The 14119-nt window shown below is 51.6% G+C and overlaps 2 protein-coding genes across 15 annotated transcripts; one reads left to right on the plus strand and one right to left on the minus strand.

The window, feature by feature from the left end:
- The first annotated feature begins 208 nt into the window (after positions 1-208).
- On the plus strand, positions 209-7336 carry ATXN7L3 (ataxin 7 like 3). 10 transcript variants are annotated; one of them, XM_011377177.2, is made up of 13 exons: positions 209-868; positions 1288-1398; positions 1698-1830; positions 2032-2203; positions 2398-2495; positions 2631-2701; positions 3006-3072; positions 3225-3310; positions 3622-3690; positions 3964-4007; positions 4276-4347; positions 4441-4598; positions 4694-7336. In XM_011377177.2, exons 2-13 carry the CDS (start codon positions 1348-1350, stop codon positions 4840-4842), a joined length of 1170 nt encoding a protein of 389 aa, XP_011375479.1. In that variant the 5' UTR covers positions 209-868; positions 1288-1347; the 3' UTR covers positions 4843-7336. The 10 variants fall into 10 exon arrangements, with proteins under 10 accessions (XP_011375479.1, XP_011375480.1, XP_011375476.1 ...); XM_011377178.2 differs by having other exon boundaries at positions 209-637; XM_011377174.1 differs by lacking the exon at positions 209-868 and having other exon boundaries at positions 3282-3310.
- Positions 7337-7416: 80 nt separating this feature from the next.
- Positions 7417-11572, minus strand: TMUB2 (transmembrane and ubiquitin like domain containing 2). 5 transcript variants are annotated; one of them, XM_011377168.2, is made up of 4 exons: positions 11438-11510; positions 10765-10824; positions 8908-9474; positions 7417-8674 (listed from the first exon to the last, which is right to left on the minus strand). In XM_011377168.2, the coding sequence occupies exons 2-4, from the start codon at positions 10797-10799 to the stop codon at positions 8308-8310; spliced, it is 969 nt and encodes a 322-aa protein (XP_011375470.1). In that variant the 5' UTR covers positions 10800-10824; positions 11438-11510; the 3' UTR covers positions 7417-8307. The 5 variants fall into 5 exon arrangements, with proteins under 5 accessions (XP_011375470.1, XP_011375469.1, XP_011375471.1 ...); XM_011377167.1 differs by having other exon boundaries at positions 11384-11482; XM_011377169.2 differs by lacking the exon at positions 10765-10824 and having other exon boundaries at positions 11438-11572.
- Positions 11573-14119: the final 2547 nt, after the last annotated feature.

A 14119-nucleotide genomic window follows, 5' to 3' on the forward strand; every position in this document is an offset into this window, starting at 1 on the left:
CGGGGCTTGGGCCCCCTCCCCCCAGGTCTGGGTCAGCGCCCCTTCCCCTCCCCCCGGGCCGACGCGGAAACGCCCGGCTTTCCCCGGCTTCCCGGCCGGGCCGGGGCCCCCTGCTCTCCCCCTGTCTGGGTCCCCCCTGGGCGGGGCAGGGCCGGCCGGGGAGGGGGCGCGGGGCCTTTGTTAGGGAGCCAGGCCCCAGCCCCCGGGACAATAGAGACACCCTCCCGGACTCTTCTCCCCGGCCGGCCGGGGCTGCCGGCGGGTGGGGAAGGAGAGGGGCCGGGACGCGTCCCACTCTGCCCACTCTCTAGGGGTCGGTCTGTCCCGGACCGGCGCCGGCCTCCGATGGCTCAGCTCTCCTCCCCCCAGTCGGTATGATGCAGCAGCAGTGCCGCAGGGACGGGGGAAGAGCCGAGGCCCGGCCTCCTACCTTCCCCAGTGCCCCTGGTTCATTTGTCAGTCCCCACCCCACTCTAGGCTGGCAGCTCCTCAAACTCGTACCCACCATTCAGAGGGGCCCCGGACTGTAGGCGCTGTTTCTGAATCCTTTGGTGGGGATTCCTGGACTTTGGGGCTCTTGGAGAGACTTCCGGGCAGGTCCTGAGGGAGGGAGGGTGGTTCTCTAAAAGAAGAACAGGTAAGGGGAGTGCCCACTCCTGGCATGCCATCCCACTGGGCTCTACCCCGTCTTGCTCATGGTGTCTAGAAATGCCCTTTTAGCTTTAGGTGTCTGTGGATTCTGTTCCCCTCTTGTAGTTGCAGGCTTATTTCAAAGGGAGACAGTGGGGTGAAGGTTGTAGGGTCCTAGGGCCATTTCTACTTCTGGTCGCAGTACCCCCCCAAGTGGACATCCTGGCTGAAAGCAGAGGTGACTCTGAGGAGAGCCTAGGGAAGGGGGGAGTGTATTTAGGAGTCTGTGCAGTTCTTTGCCACACCCTGTGGGTTTGCTTTGAGGCCTTAGAGTTCCTTCTCCTCCCCCTGCTGCATTGCACCATGGGTATCATAGAGGGGTTTGAGTTTTGGGGACCTGGGGTGAGCTGCTGCCTCCTATAGATCCAGACTCTGATTGGCAGTAGAGTCCAGGGCCTGAGTTGAGGCCTGGGAAGGACTAGGCCATCTTTGGGTTTTAGGTCCTGAAGGACCATCCAGACTTAGTGAGCCTAGGCCTTAGGGAGGGGTATATTCTGATGCCAGGATTAAGCTCTGGGCAGCGAGGTGCGGAGGGGATGTGGCAATGTTTAGAGGTGCCTTGGACTCACACCAACACCCCCACCCCCATGTGTGCAGCCGTGTTGCCGCCCGCTGTGCTATGAGCAGTCAGAGCGCCGTCTCCACAAGAGTTTACAAATGAAAATGGAGGAAATGTCTTTGTCTGGCCTGGATAACAGCAAACTAGAGGTGAGGGCTCCCCCACGTGTGCCTCTAGTTCTTTTTCTTGATGTCTCTACGTCGCTATATCTGGCATCCACACCAAAGAGGAATTTGGGTAGTCAGCCTTGTTCCTTAAAGGGAATAGCCAGCTGAAAAAGCCTAAGGATCCGGAAGAAGAAAGAAGGCAAAGTCAAGATGGGGAAAAATGGCAAAGAAAGCATTATTTTTGGCCAGGGCGAATTGGCAGGAGATTTGATTGGTGAGAGTTGCTCTCAGTCCAGGGGGCTGTGACTCTCGTGACCGTGGATGTTCTCCCCTGGGCCCAGGCCATCGCTCAGGAGATATACGCGGACCTGGTCGAGGATTCTTGTTTGGGATTCTGCTTTGAGGTACACCGGGCTGTCAAGTGTGGCTACTTCTTCCTGGATGACACGGACCCTGATAGCATGAAGGATTTTGGTGAGCTTCAGGGTTGAAGGAGAGCAGTCTAGCCTTGCCCTGGTAGTGCCTGGAGGTTCCTCCTCTGGAAACCACAGCAGATGTAGAGCCTGGAGCTCCTGCGAGCTTAGGCAGGGGGTTTGAAGAGGCCATGGGGCCATGGGTGGGAACAAGAGGTGTGTCCCCCGCCTGCCCTGATCGCCACGCCTCTCCTGTCCCCAGAGATCGTGGACCAGCCAGGATTGGACATCTTTGGACAGGTTTTCAACCAGTGGAAGAGCAAGGAGTGTGTTTGCCCCAATTGCAGCCGCAGCATTGCTGCCTCCCGCTTTGCTCCCCATTTGGAGAAGTGCCTGGGAATGGGTCGGAACAGCAGCCGAATCGCCAACCGCCGGTGAGGGCTTCTCCCCCTGCTAGAACCAGAGCTGTTTGTCTTTTGCAGCTTGTACCATGGTGTAGTTCCCTGGGGGCATTTGTAGGGTACAGAGGGTGGGTTGTGCTTGGCCCCAGATGCTTCATTATATCTCTGAAGTTGGGGGCAAGAGAGAGGTGGCAGACTTGACCCTTTTTTTCCCCTCCTCTTGTCAGGATTGCCAATAGCAACAGTATGAACAAGTCTGAGAGTGACCAAGAGGATAACGATGACATCAATGACAACGACTGGTCCTATGGCTCAGAGAAGAAAGGTGTTCAGGGATCTAGAGAAATTTGGGGGGCACTGGGGTGAGATGGGCTAGCAGGAATTGGGTATGTAATGATAAGTTGTTATCTTGAATGAGGGGGAAGAGTGTAGCTTTGTACTTTTCTTTCGGTGCCCTTAGATTGGGAACTTAAAGTGACCCTGCCCTTTATCCTTTTGTCCTACACAGCCAAGAAGAGAAAATCAGACAAGGTAAGAGCTGGGGCAAGCATGAGGGAAATTTGGGCAAAGGACAGATACCCTTCCCCTTTGGGCAGGGAGTCCTCGGGTGTCTTGACTCAAGTCTGAGGTCATCAGGTGCCTCTGGGTTCTGGGATGAGGGTGTCTGTGGTGGGCAGGAGGGCAGCAGAGGCCTTGGGGGGATGGGGAGGGGAAATATGGGTAGACAGGCCTCTTACTGGGGAGAAAGAGTAGGAATTTGAGGATGTTTCTTTGTCAAATCTTTTTTCCTTCCCTGGGTTCTCGGCTCCCCCTTATCGTTACCCTTTCCCCAAAGCTATGGTATCTCCCATTCCAGAACCCCAATTCCCCTCGAAGATCCAAGTCTTTAAAACACAAAAATGGTAAGTGGGACTGGAACAATGGGAGTGATTCTAGCTATGTCTTCTGTGATTCGTTGCTGGAGGGTGGAGGTTGGGGAGCTTGGGGGACAGGGGTGTTGAGGGAGGGCCTGTGATCCTTCTGTCACCCCCACTTCCTCTCTGGTTATTTTCAGGGTTCTCTGTCTGTACCTCTGCATCAAACACCCTTCCCCTTCTTTTTTCTTCTTCAGGGGAACTTAGCAATTCGGATCCTTTTAAGGTGAGTAGGGGTTCTCTTCTTAGGTTCCCTCTCATTTCCCTTTATTGGTTGGGTGGGATTTAGACAAGTGGGGTCAGAATGGTGACAGACAGAAACACTAGAGAGGGTATTTAGGTCTTGCATATTTATGTTTTTTGGGGGGGTCGCAACCCCTCAGCCATGTGCAGATGAGATAGAAGGAATCACTGGAAAACTGCTGGGCAGTCCTAAGGCCTACTCACTTAGAAAAGGATGAGAGACTGGTTCTCCACCCCCGCCCACCCTCCCTTTGGCTACCTCTTCTCTAATCTGTACCTCTGGTTCTCTCCCAGTATAATAATTCAACTGGGATCAGCTATGAGACTCTGGGACCGGAGGAGCTGCGTAGCCTGCTCACCACGGTGAGGGACCAGGGAACGGGAGACCTTTGGGAGTGGGCTGGAGCCACAGGCAGTGGTCAAGGCCCTGGAAGAGGCTGGTGACATAGCAATCAGGGCCATATAGTTCTCTCTCTGGAATTAGGTTTCCTGGTCAATGGTGGTCTGGGATCGTCTGCTCTGGACACCTTGGGGCCATTTCTGCTTGCGCAATCTAGCATTTATACAGAAGAAAACATCTAGTGTCTAGAGTAGGTTGCCCTCCATCCCTCCTTTCAGCTTATATTCCTCTTCCAGCAATGTGGGGTGATTTCTGAACACACCAAGAAGATGTGCACAAGGTGAGCTCAGAACCTAGAAAGGGAGCTGGGGGCCCTCCTGTGCACACACCCTGGGTATGGGTACGGAGTATCCCTGGACTTGAGCAATGGGACTCCCGCCCTCCCCATCTCCTCTAACAGTCAGGCTTTAGGCCGCAATCTGGGGGCTCTTCGTTCATCCTTTCCCTGTTGGTGTCCATACCCCCGACCTCTGCCGAGGGGAGGGGCTTCACCTGAGTTCCTCACATACTTCTGCCTGGTCTGGGTCTGATCATTCTCTCTCCACCAGGTCCCTGCGCTGCCCCCAGCACACGGATGAGCAGCGGCGAGCCGTGCGGATTTACTTCCTCGGACCCTCAGCGTAAGTGATCCTCCAAGGAAGTTAGTGGGTTGTGGAAGGTTAGGATGCTAATTGGTATTCCTAAAGCCCTTCTGTGGCCCCTCCTCCTTCCAGCGTCCTTCCAGAGGTCGAGAGTTCCCTGGATAATGACAGCTTTGACATGACTGACAGCCAGGCCCTGATCAGCCGGCTTCAGTGGGACGGCTCGTCTGATCTATCACCCTCTGATTCAGGCTCCTCCAAGACGAGTGAGAATCAAGGATGGGGTCTAGGTAGGTGATCCAGCTGGGCCTGAAGCAAAGGAGTGGGGCACCTTGTGTTCTCCAGCCACTACCGTGCCCTCATTCCTGTACCTCTTTCTCTTCAGGTACCAACAGCTCCGAGTCACGGAAAACCAAGAAAAAGAAATCCCATCTGAGCCTGGTAGGGACTGCCTCCGGCCTGGGCTCTAACAAGAAGAAGAAGCCAAAGCCACCGGCACCCCCGACGCCCAGCATCTACGATGACATCAACTGACTTGGGTGCAAGGGATAGCCTTTGGCTGAGTAGAGCCCTCTCTCCCGACCCCCACCCAGGTGGCATAGCCTGGCAAATGGACGGCTGCTGGGGGTCTGGGCTTGAGAAGCTTGGTGGGCCAAGCAGGCAGAGGATCCAGTTATGCACCCCTGGGGGGTGTCAGGGTCCTCTGCGATGGAGCACGACCCCTCCGCATGCAGGACTCAGACCTGGACATATTATGCCTTGGACATAAATTTGGTGGGGAGGCGGTTTTCCTATTTATTCTGTGAGTTACTGGATGTCCAGCTAGGCCAGGGGCCTGACCTGGGCACTCTGCCAGGGCACTGCCTGCCCCCCACCCCAGGAACTGGACTAAGCCCTGCCGAGGAGCATTGTGGCTACCCGGGAGGCTGTGAGTTGGAAGCTGAGCCTGGAGGGGGCCTCCCGCAGCTTCCCTCAGCAATGTGAATGGGTCCGGTGCTTGGAGCTGAGGGGCAGGGCTGGTGTGTCCTGTCCTGTCTGTGTGCAGAATCCTATCAGATGCCCCCGATCCCAGGGGTAGGCAGGCACGTCGAGCTGTCTGCTGAGGTAGGCGTCCAGAACTGCCGCCGCCTTCCCTGCCCCTCACAGGGGCAGCCCTTTCCCCTCAGTCCCCATGGGCCTCCTCGGCAGCAGGAGCTGTCCTTTTATTGTTGGGTGCCAGGAAAGGGCCTCCAGCCTCTACAGCTTCAAGGAATGGGCAAGGGGAGGATAGGAAGAGGGAGCTGTGTATCAGAATGACTCCCCTCTACCTTTCCTCCCTATAACCCAGGGCTGGTGAGGAGTGGGGCCCCAAGGTGAGAGGGAACGGTGCTGCTTTGAAATGTTTTCTTACCTCATTCCCTGCCCCAGGAAGGGGCCCAGCCTCACCCTCCTGGGGTGGCCCCATGTTTCTCCTGCCTACCCTGCCCCGCTGCCCTTCCAGGGCAGCCCAAGTTCCCAACTGCTGCTTGCCACCCCCCCTTTCACCTTGACCAGCTTCAGTTCCTCTCTCGATGCTCCTGCCTCCGAAGCCTGCCCTGTTTCCCCTTCCTTAGCCGCTTTTAAGTTATTTATTCTGTACTTGTGGTTTGGGGCTCTGAGGAAAATCCTGATCTTTTACCTCTCCCCCCCCCCCCCTTTGCTAGGAGTAGGGTGGGAAGAGAGGGTAGTTTCTGTGCTCTGGGTTGTCATTGGAGGGGGAAGGGGTGTCATGTCTAGGCATTGCCCCTCTGTGGGACTGTCATGCCAGTGTGCCCACCTGCCTGGTCTACATCCTGAAGAGATGTATTGTCCCACCTCCATGCCGGCACCATCACTCCCAGGAGCCCAGCTGGAGAATTACAGTCTGGGCTGGGAGCAGAGCTGACTGACACAGGGGTGGAGTTGACCCTGAGCCAAGTTCTCTGGCATTTGCTGGATGTGTCCCCTGCCCTCCTCCCAGGAGGACTTATCCCACATTTGGGTAGCTAGTACCCAGGTCTAGTTGGACTGATTTGGGTTCGGGATCCTAGAGGGTTAAGGGAACAACAGAGATGGGGTCGAAGTACCCTGTCTGGAACCCCAACCACCCCCTGGGGTGGTTCTTGCGGCTGGTGCCTGGTTACAGATTGGTTTTTAACCCAAGAATTGTGATTATTTTTTAAAAAGCCAAATTTTGGCAGGAGTTAGAATGAAACCCGGGGCCTGGGCTCCTCTGTTCTTGACCCTCCACGGTCTTTTCCCTCTAAGGGAAAGCCAGAGGGAAAGGAGGATCTCAGCCAGCCTCCAGCCTGCTCCCAAATGACGTCTTGGGAGTAGGCTGAAGGTGAAGGGAGGAAGGCCAGGGGCCATTCTCCCTTTTGAGAGGCAGCTGCAGCTCAGGCCCTAATATACCCTTTCCCCTCTGGCCTCTCCCTTTCCCCCTTCTGGTTGGAGGAGGGAGAAGTGGGAAGTAGTTTGGGAACTGGTTTGTCCACATCCACTTCCCCATTGTTCCTTGGCCCGCCCTCAGGGCAGAGCCCCCTGCCCAGGCTGGGTAAGAGATGGGCTTGGTCCAGCAGGGACCCTGAGGGAGCAAACCCCCTTTCCTTCTGGGGAGATTATGCCCCCTACCATGTAGTCGAACGGGCTAGGAGCTCCCCCTTCCCCTCCCTCTAACAGCAGGCTGTGTGGGTTTCAATTCCCATCCTTCCCACCCTGGCTAGGTGTCGTCCACCCTGTATCCTATCATGTGTCTGAGTGTGTGTGGGGGGGTTCTGTACTAATTTCCATGGCCGGTGGCTTTTCCTTCCATGCATCACTCCCCCCCGCATGCCCAGGGGCCACCTGCCTGGCATTACCGCATGCTGGGGTCATTGGGGGAGGGGGGTGGGGCTCACGCTGTCCTGTGGTCTTGAGATTTTTATTTTTGCATATGTAATCCATCTTGTACAGGTAGCTAACTTTGTAAACGCTGTGTATTTCCCCTGCCCCCATGGCTGCTGGTGTAAATAAACTGCATCTCCCGTTGGTAGCCTGGCCTACCCACCCTCATTACCATGTTGCTGGGGCAGAGCAAAGCCATTCTCTTAATGTCACAGAAGGAGGCTCCACGACCACAAAATGGAACTTTATTCAGTCACAGACACTGACCCTCCATCCAACAACCCCAGAGGCAAAGGCCTGGGGCCCAGTACTCCATACCCAGAGCTCTCGTCCTTGGAGCTCGGCAGGGTAGGACACTGGCTGAGGGCCAGAGCTGTCTCTTGCTTACAGCCTTAGGCCTAGGGTAGCAGCAGCTGTGGCCTGGCCTCTCCCAATGCTGGGGGCTTGGCTCTGTGCCCCAAACCCCTTCCTAACGGAGTTCTATAAAGGACTTAAAAAAAAAATACAAGCAAAGTGCTTTGAAAAAGGGAGAACACTGGAAACTGTCCAGAACACCATGAACACCCTATTCCTGCTATAGAGGTGGAGAGAGAAGGGAGAGGTGGCTAGGTGCCTACAGGGCAAGCTGACGGTCTTCATTCTTGTCTGTGTGACTCCAGTCTCAAAAAATGGATATTCCACTAAGGAATCAAAATATACTCCAGGCTCCCTACAGAAGTATGCTGGGGCCATGCTGAGCTGCCCTGGCAGGCGGCCCTGGGTGCTAAGGAGTGGACATGCAGGACAATGGGAAGAGCAAGGGTCATAGCTAGGAAGGACTCTTCAGAGCCCAGACTCCCCACTGAGCTGGGCCACCAGCTTGGTTCTGAACTTCAGGACCCTCAAAGTGAAGGAAGATGACATCCTTGTTTCTACCTGAGTTGTGCTTGCACAAAGGGGATGTCTTTACCCTCAGGGACATGAAGGGGAGGCCCCATACCTGCCTTCTGTGTCCTACGGAAGAGGACCCACCACATCCTTTCCATCCCTCCCTCCCAGGCCCTTGGGCCCAGCTCTGGCCAGGAAAGTGGGGAGGCAATAAAGGAGGAAGACCACGCCTTTCATTTTCTCCCTATGTCCTTATCGTCCATACATCCCAAATACTAGGAAGCTGAAGAAGACAGTGACCCCCACCAGGGAGACAGTGGCAGGTGCTGTGAAGAACTGGCGGTAATTGATACGGAAGTACCAGACCACACCCAAGAGCACCACAAACACAGGCACCATGAGGCTGCCCACACTGACACCAAGGCTGGGGGGCTCAGTGGCTGAGGTGGAGGCCAGGGAGGCTGAGGGGCCCGGAACAGCTGACCCTGGGGGTGAGTGGTGGCAGTGAATCACACAGTTGTTGGTAATGTTCAGGGAACGCAGTGTGCGGGCTGGGTCCTGCAGCAGGCGGCCCTGGTAGATCAGTTTCATCTGGCTCTCTTGTCCAGGGAAGTATTTACTGCAAGGATGAAAGAGATATGAGAGACAGAGAATGAGGAATGGGAAGACAAACAGGCCTGGATCAACAAAGCAGGGCAATAGGGGGAAACTGAAAAGTGGGTTTCAAGGAAATACTCCACCCATCCCTAATAGGGGCTGGACGTGAAACTTCCCTGCTGCTTCCATGTCTATACTAGCCTCCTCCGAGGCAACCAAAGGCAAAACAGCCTCCCACTTTTCCAGCTTACTCACCTCTTCAGGGCACCCACAGTATCTTCTGGCCTGGCCACAGCCAGCTCCTCAGTGTCATTGAGGAATTTGAGCCGCACATTGATGAGGCCAGGGCTGGGAGGCAGGCAGGTGCTATCCTCAGATCTCAGAGGGTCTTCTGGACTGCTGCTCTCTGGGCCTGCTTGTCTTTTGGGCAGGCCTTGGATGTCAAGCAGATGCTCAAGGCTGGGTTCAATACCACTCCCAGCTCCAGGCTCCCCTGTGGAGTCTCCCCCACCTTCACCAGCCTCTTCAGCCTTCTCATCATTACCCTCTGATGGATGAGGGAGTTCAGTTGGCTCTGGGGTGCCTTGGCCTGCCACCAGATGGTCCACGTGCCCCAGGTGAAGAACGGATGTGTCGCCAGCTGACACAATAGTGCCCAGGAGCTGGTTGCTACCGCTGTCTGCTACGTAGGTAGAGAGCCAAGCTAAGACCAAGGCTAGAATCAGCACCACCACACCTGCCACCACAGTCACCTCATTACCCACACCCTCAATGAGGGTGACATCAGAGAGTTCCATGGCCTGGCTGCTGACTGGGTCCACACTGCAGGAACAAAGGGGGACAGTATCAGCAGGGCCTATGGCCTATGGGATTGCAACCAGGTTTCTAGTTTGTTTAGGTTCTAACTGACCCAGCATCAAAAGAAAGGGGAGTTTACTGTCCTGTATAAGGGGGAACAAACCTTCCTAACTCTGGACCCCCAAACTCAAGCTTTCAGGTTCCACACCCTTCTACTCTCACATTCCAACCCCCCAGGGAGCATGGATCATCAGGAAAACCTTACAGCTTTGTTGCTGTTGCAACTGTTTGTTGTTTTTTTGGTAGACAGGGAAAAACATTTGCTTTTTTGAGCCTTGAGTTTCTCCAGGATTTTTATCACTTGGTCAAGCAACTATGCCCCTTAGAAGAGCCTCCTAGGTGGCCTTAGAGAGACAAAAATGACTGGAATATTTTATTTTGGGGACTTTTGGAGGCACAGTACAGTCAGTCTTACCAGATTGTCTCGTTTGAACCCTATCTCATTTATGGTCACATATGTAGGTCCAGATGTCAAGAGCCAAAGAAAATTAATTTACCAACAAAAGCAGAGTCAGACCTTCCCAAAGGGACAAAAGAGTCAGAAAACCCCAAAAGTCCTGTAAGGGTCATTAGCAGCCACCATACAACAGATATTTTATCTGCCTCCTCTGAAACTCTTCTGGCAAGCACTGGGGATCAAAGTAGGACAGACACCAGAAAACCACCCTCCTGGGTCATCATAGGCTCACTACTGCAAAACCACGACCCAGGTGGAACGGATTTGGAAAATTGCAAAATAGGTCTCACAATCCATCTCTCAATCTTTTTGTACTGTGTAGCTTGTCCCTTGGCAGTTTCTTAGAAAGGCAGGAAGGATCTCAGTTTGCTCCTTGGAGTACCTACTCTTTCCTTTGGAGAATCCGCTTTCACAGCTGTCCCTGGGCAAATCCAGTCTTATGATTATCATTACCAAACTATTCTCACAACACCTATAAAACTTCATTATACTTATCTACCTGTCCGTCCCTCTACAAGACTCATGGAAGACAAGGATCACATGTATTTCTCTATGTACCATGGTATCCAGCATAATGCCATAGCAGTTACTCAAAGAATACCTGTGGAACATATCAACATCTGACTAGTTTCCACATCCTTATTTAGTACATGGGCCCTGCAGTCAGAAATAAAGAGAAAGAAAAAAAAAAACTAATTTATAATCCCGGTCTTGCTCCTTACTAGCTCTGTAACCTCAGATACTTCTCAGGGACTAAGCTTTTTCATCAGTAAAATGGGGTTAAAAATAGTACCTACCTCATAAGGTTGTTTTGAAGATGACGGGAAATCATCGAAGCAAAATACTTAGCAGAGGGCCTGACACATTGCAATTGTTCAATAAATAAATGGTAGCAATTATTTATCACTCCCACAACTAACCCCTGATGGTAAGGTTAATGTCATTAACCCCGATTTACAGTAAAGGAAACTGACAGGCGAAAACGTCAGGCACGGACACGGGGAACTTTAGTGGGCAGGGGCAGGGCAGGGCAGGACCCCAGGTCTGCTTCAGAGGCCTTCACTCTCTCTTCAGCCTGTGAGGAACCCTAACCGCGCGGAGAGGGAGCGTTCCCGACCCTGTCTTTTCTAAGGCGAAGGCTCCCCGTTTGGGCGGTCCTATTTCCGCGGCGCTGGAGAGGGGTCCGTGGGCCCACCTGAGCCGAAAGGCTGCCTGGCCCCGGCCGCGGTGCCCAAGCCTAGTTCTCCCAGCCCATGAGGGTTAGAGTCGAATTAGGGGGTCACAAACCATCCACACCCCTCAAACTTCGGGGCGGGGTCGGGGGGCTGGGGGCGGGGCTTGAGTACGCGGGGAGTCATGGGAAATCAAGGGGGGATTGGACTGATACTATGCCTGGGTAGGGAAGGAGGTCCTCACCTGAAACGGCCAGACTAAGTGTTTTGACTTCGTCAGGCCGGCCCATAGACTCACCTTTCCGTAGGGGCTGGGGGAGGGGCTGGCTACCCCCGATTCTGTCCAGGGTCCAGTCTCTTCCGGCTTCTCCCGGAAGCTGTTAGAATCAGAGATAGGAAGTCCCGCCCCTGCGCCTGGCACTGATGACGCAAAAGATACGTAAGGCGGGCTGACGTAAACGTATTCTTTAAATAAATGGGACAGGTTTCTCAGCGGAAGGAGAGGTGGAGTCATTGTTGGCGGGATCGTGGCCTTCCCGGGGCAGGGCCACGCCTAGTAGGCGGGCCCTGAGGATACGTGAGTTGGGGGGCGGGGCCAGGAGGGGGGTGCTTGAAAGGGGGCGTGGTTTTGCGTCTGGAGGACTGAGCGGGCTGGCACCGCTGGGCAGAACCCAAGTGGCGCTTCTCTCTTTCCAGCATTTTTCTTCCTGCCTTTCTCCCAGCCAACCGAGCTGATGGATTTGTTATTGCTCTGGTTAGCGGGATTAGTAAGGACTCGTCTCTATGACCTCCAAGAATTCACCTCAGAGTTAGCCAGGAAACAAATAGGAGACAAGTTAGCCACTGTCCTCTGAGAATGCGGCCCCGGTTAGTGTGGGACCTTGGTAAATTAAGCGAAAAAGCAGTCAAAGAAGACACAGACTCAGCTCAAGTTCAGAGCACAAGAAAAGCAGGATCCCCAAAAAAGACAGAAAAAAAAAGATTCAGCTGCCAAGAACTTGTCCAGATTTTTGCAATTAAATTTCTTTCTAAAGATATGCTAGGGTTTTTGTTTTCTGGTGAACTATTGATTGAAGTATTAATGATGCAGACAGGGGCAAACTCATAAGCGAAGAGCTCAGTGGTTTTCAAAACACACTCAGTGGTTTCCAGAACACACTCATGGAATCTGCACGTGGATCGAGATATATAAAATGACCCATAACTCCCCTTCTTGTCCTCTTCCACTAACTTAGAAAGAGTAGTTACTATTCTGACTTCTGTCACTATAGATTAGTTTTCTCTGTTTTTGTACTTTGTATAAATGGTAACAAATAGTATGTACTCTTTGGTATCTGACTCTTTTTTTAAAGTCTTTTTCTTGTAAAATATACATAAAATTTATCATTTTAACCATTTTAAGTGGCTAATTCAGTGGCATTAAGTACATTCACAGTTTTGTACACCATTGCCACCATCCATTTCCTGTGCCATTCACCTTCCTTCTTCTATTGTACTTTCTGTCTCTATGAATTTGCCTATTCCAGGTATCTCACATAAGTGGAATTATACACTATCTTTTTGTGTCTGGCTTATTTCACTTAGCATGTTTTCAAAGGTCATTCATGTTGTAGACCATACCAAAATTTTATTCTTTTTTAAGGCTGAATAATATTCCATTGTGGAATATTAGAGAAAATAATATTCCACATTTTCTCTATCCATTCATCTATTCATAGGTATTTGTGTCGTTTCCACCTTTGGGCTAATGTGGATAATATTGCTATGAACACTGATATACAAGTATCTGTTTGACTCCCTGCTTTCAATTCTTTTGTCTGGCATCCTTTGATCAACAATATGTTTGTGAGATGAAAGGTAGTCTTTTAATTGCTGCATACATGTAACTTTTGGGTTTAGAGCTTAGCGTCTTTATTTTGAAGAACACAGGAAGGGGCAGAACATTATAGTACAATTAAACAGAATTTTGAAGAATGAGTAGAGATTTACCAAGCAAAGCTCCAAACAGAATAGCAGTTTCAAGGGCTCTCAAATATTTAAGGGAATGGATAAACCAATGAGTTGAACTGCTGTTAATGCTTTTGAGAGTTTATTATGTGTCAGGTACTGTACTAATATTTATATGATCTTATTGTCAATATTTTGTCCTCTACTTTTCTCACTTAACTATATACCTTGAAGCTTTCTCCATGTCATTGAATATTTTTATGGCATAGTTTTAAATATCTGCTTAACAGTATTACCTTCCCTGTTGCACCATACTTTTTTAAAACTAATCATCTCATTTAAATGGACATTTACATTTTCAGTACTTTGTTTTTAAACAATGTTTTGATAAACATCTTTGTGTGTCTTCAATGACAGAGTTGTGTACACATCCATGATTTTTTCCCCTGAGGATAAATTCCTGAAACTGGAATTGCTAGGTCAAAGGGTGTTCACATTTTTAAGGTTTTTGATACATGGTGCCACATTGTCCTCTAGAGGGCTGTACCTGTTTCCATTCCTACCAGCAGTGTGAGTAGCACCCACTAGTGTTCTCTTCCCACAAAAACATGGTAGAGGCTAGAGAGAAACAGGGAATAAATAGATGGGCGAGGTTTTACGAGATGTGAGAATCATAAAGATGTTTATAAGCCAGAGGAAAGAGCAGAGGAGAAGGGGAGAAATGATGATAAAAGTAATCTAAAAGGGGAATAATTGACTGAGCAGTGCCCTCTGTAGCCATGGAGGGCTGAGTCAGTGCCTGGCTTGCTCTGGGGAAGAGGTGAGAAATTGGCTGTCTCAGGTAGCTATCAGATCAATCCATTTATGTTAGGTACATACACTCTGTTCCCCAAACTGCATGGACTCATTTCTGCCATAATGTTTATCACACTACAATTTCATTTTTCATTTTTCTGTCTCACTAAATTTATTGAAGGCAGGAACTTTTTTTTTTCTTTTATTATTCCAATATCTGCAAAATTTATCCCAGTGC

Source organism: Pteropus vampyrus, unplaced genomic scaffold, assembly GCF_000151845.1.
Source record: "Pteropus vampyrus isolate Shadow unplaced genomic scaffold, Pvam_2.0 Scaffold306, whole genome shotgun sequence".
In the NCBI taxonomy this organism is placed as follows: Eukaryota; Metazoa; Chordata; class Mammalia; order Chiroptera; family Pteropodidae; genus Pteropus; species Pteropus vampyrus.

Excerpts from the sequence above, each read along its gene's own strand:
- ATXN7L3 (XM_011377177.2), top strand. The coding sequence starts at position 1,348 with ATGAAAATGGAGGAAATGTCTTTGTCTGGCCTGGATAACAGCAAACTA. Across the intron at positions 1,399-1,697 it reads TGGATAACAGCAAACTAGAG|GCCATCGCTCAGGAGATATA; the intron begins GTGAGGGCTCCC and ends CCCTGGGCCCAG. Across the intron at positions 2,702-3,005 it reads AGAAGAGAAAATCAGACAAG|CTATGGTATCTCCCATTCCA; the intron begins GTAAGAGCTGGG and ends CTTTCCCCAAAG.
- TMUB2 (XM_011377168.2), bottom strand. The coding sequence starts at position 10,799 with ATGATTTCCCGTCATCTTCAAAACAACCTTATGAG. Across the intron at positions 9,475-10,764 it reads CTTCAAAACAACCTTATGAG|TGTGGACCCAGTCAGCAGCC; the intron begins GTAGGTACTATT and ends TTGTTCCTGCAG. Across the intron at positions 8,675-8,907 it reads ACTGTGGGTGCCCTGAAGAG|TAAATACTTCCCTGGACAAG; the intron begins GTGAGTAAGCTG and ends TCATCCTTGCAG.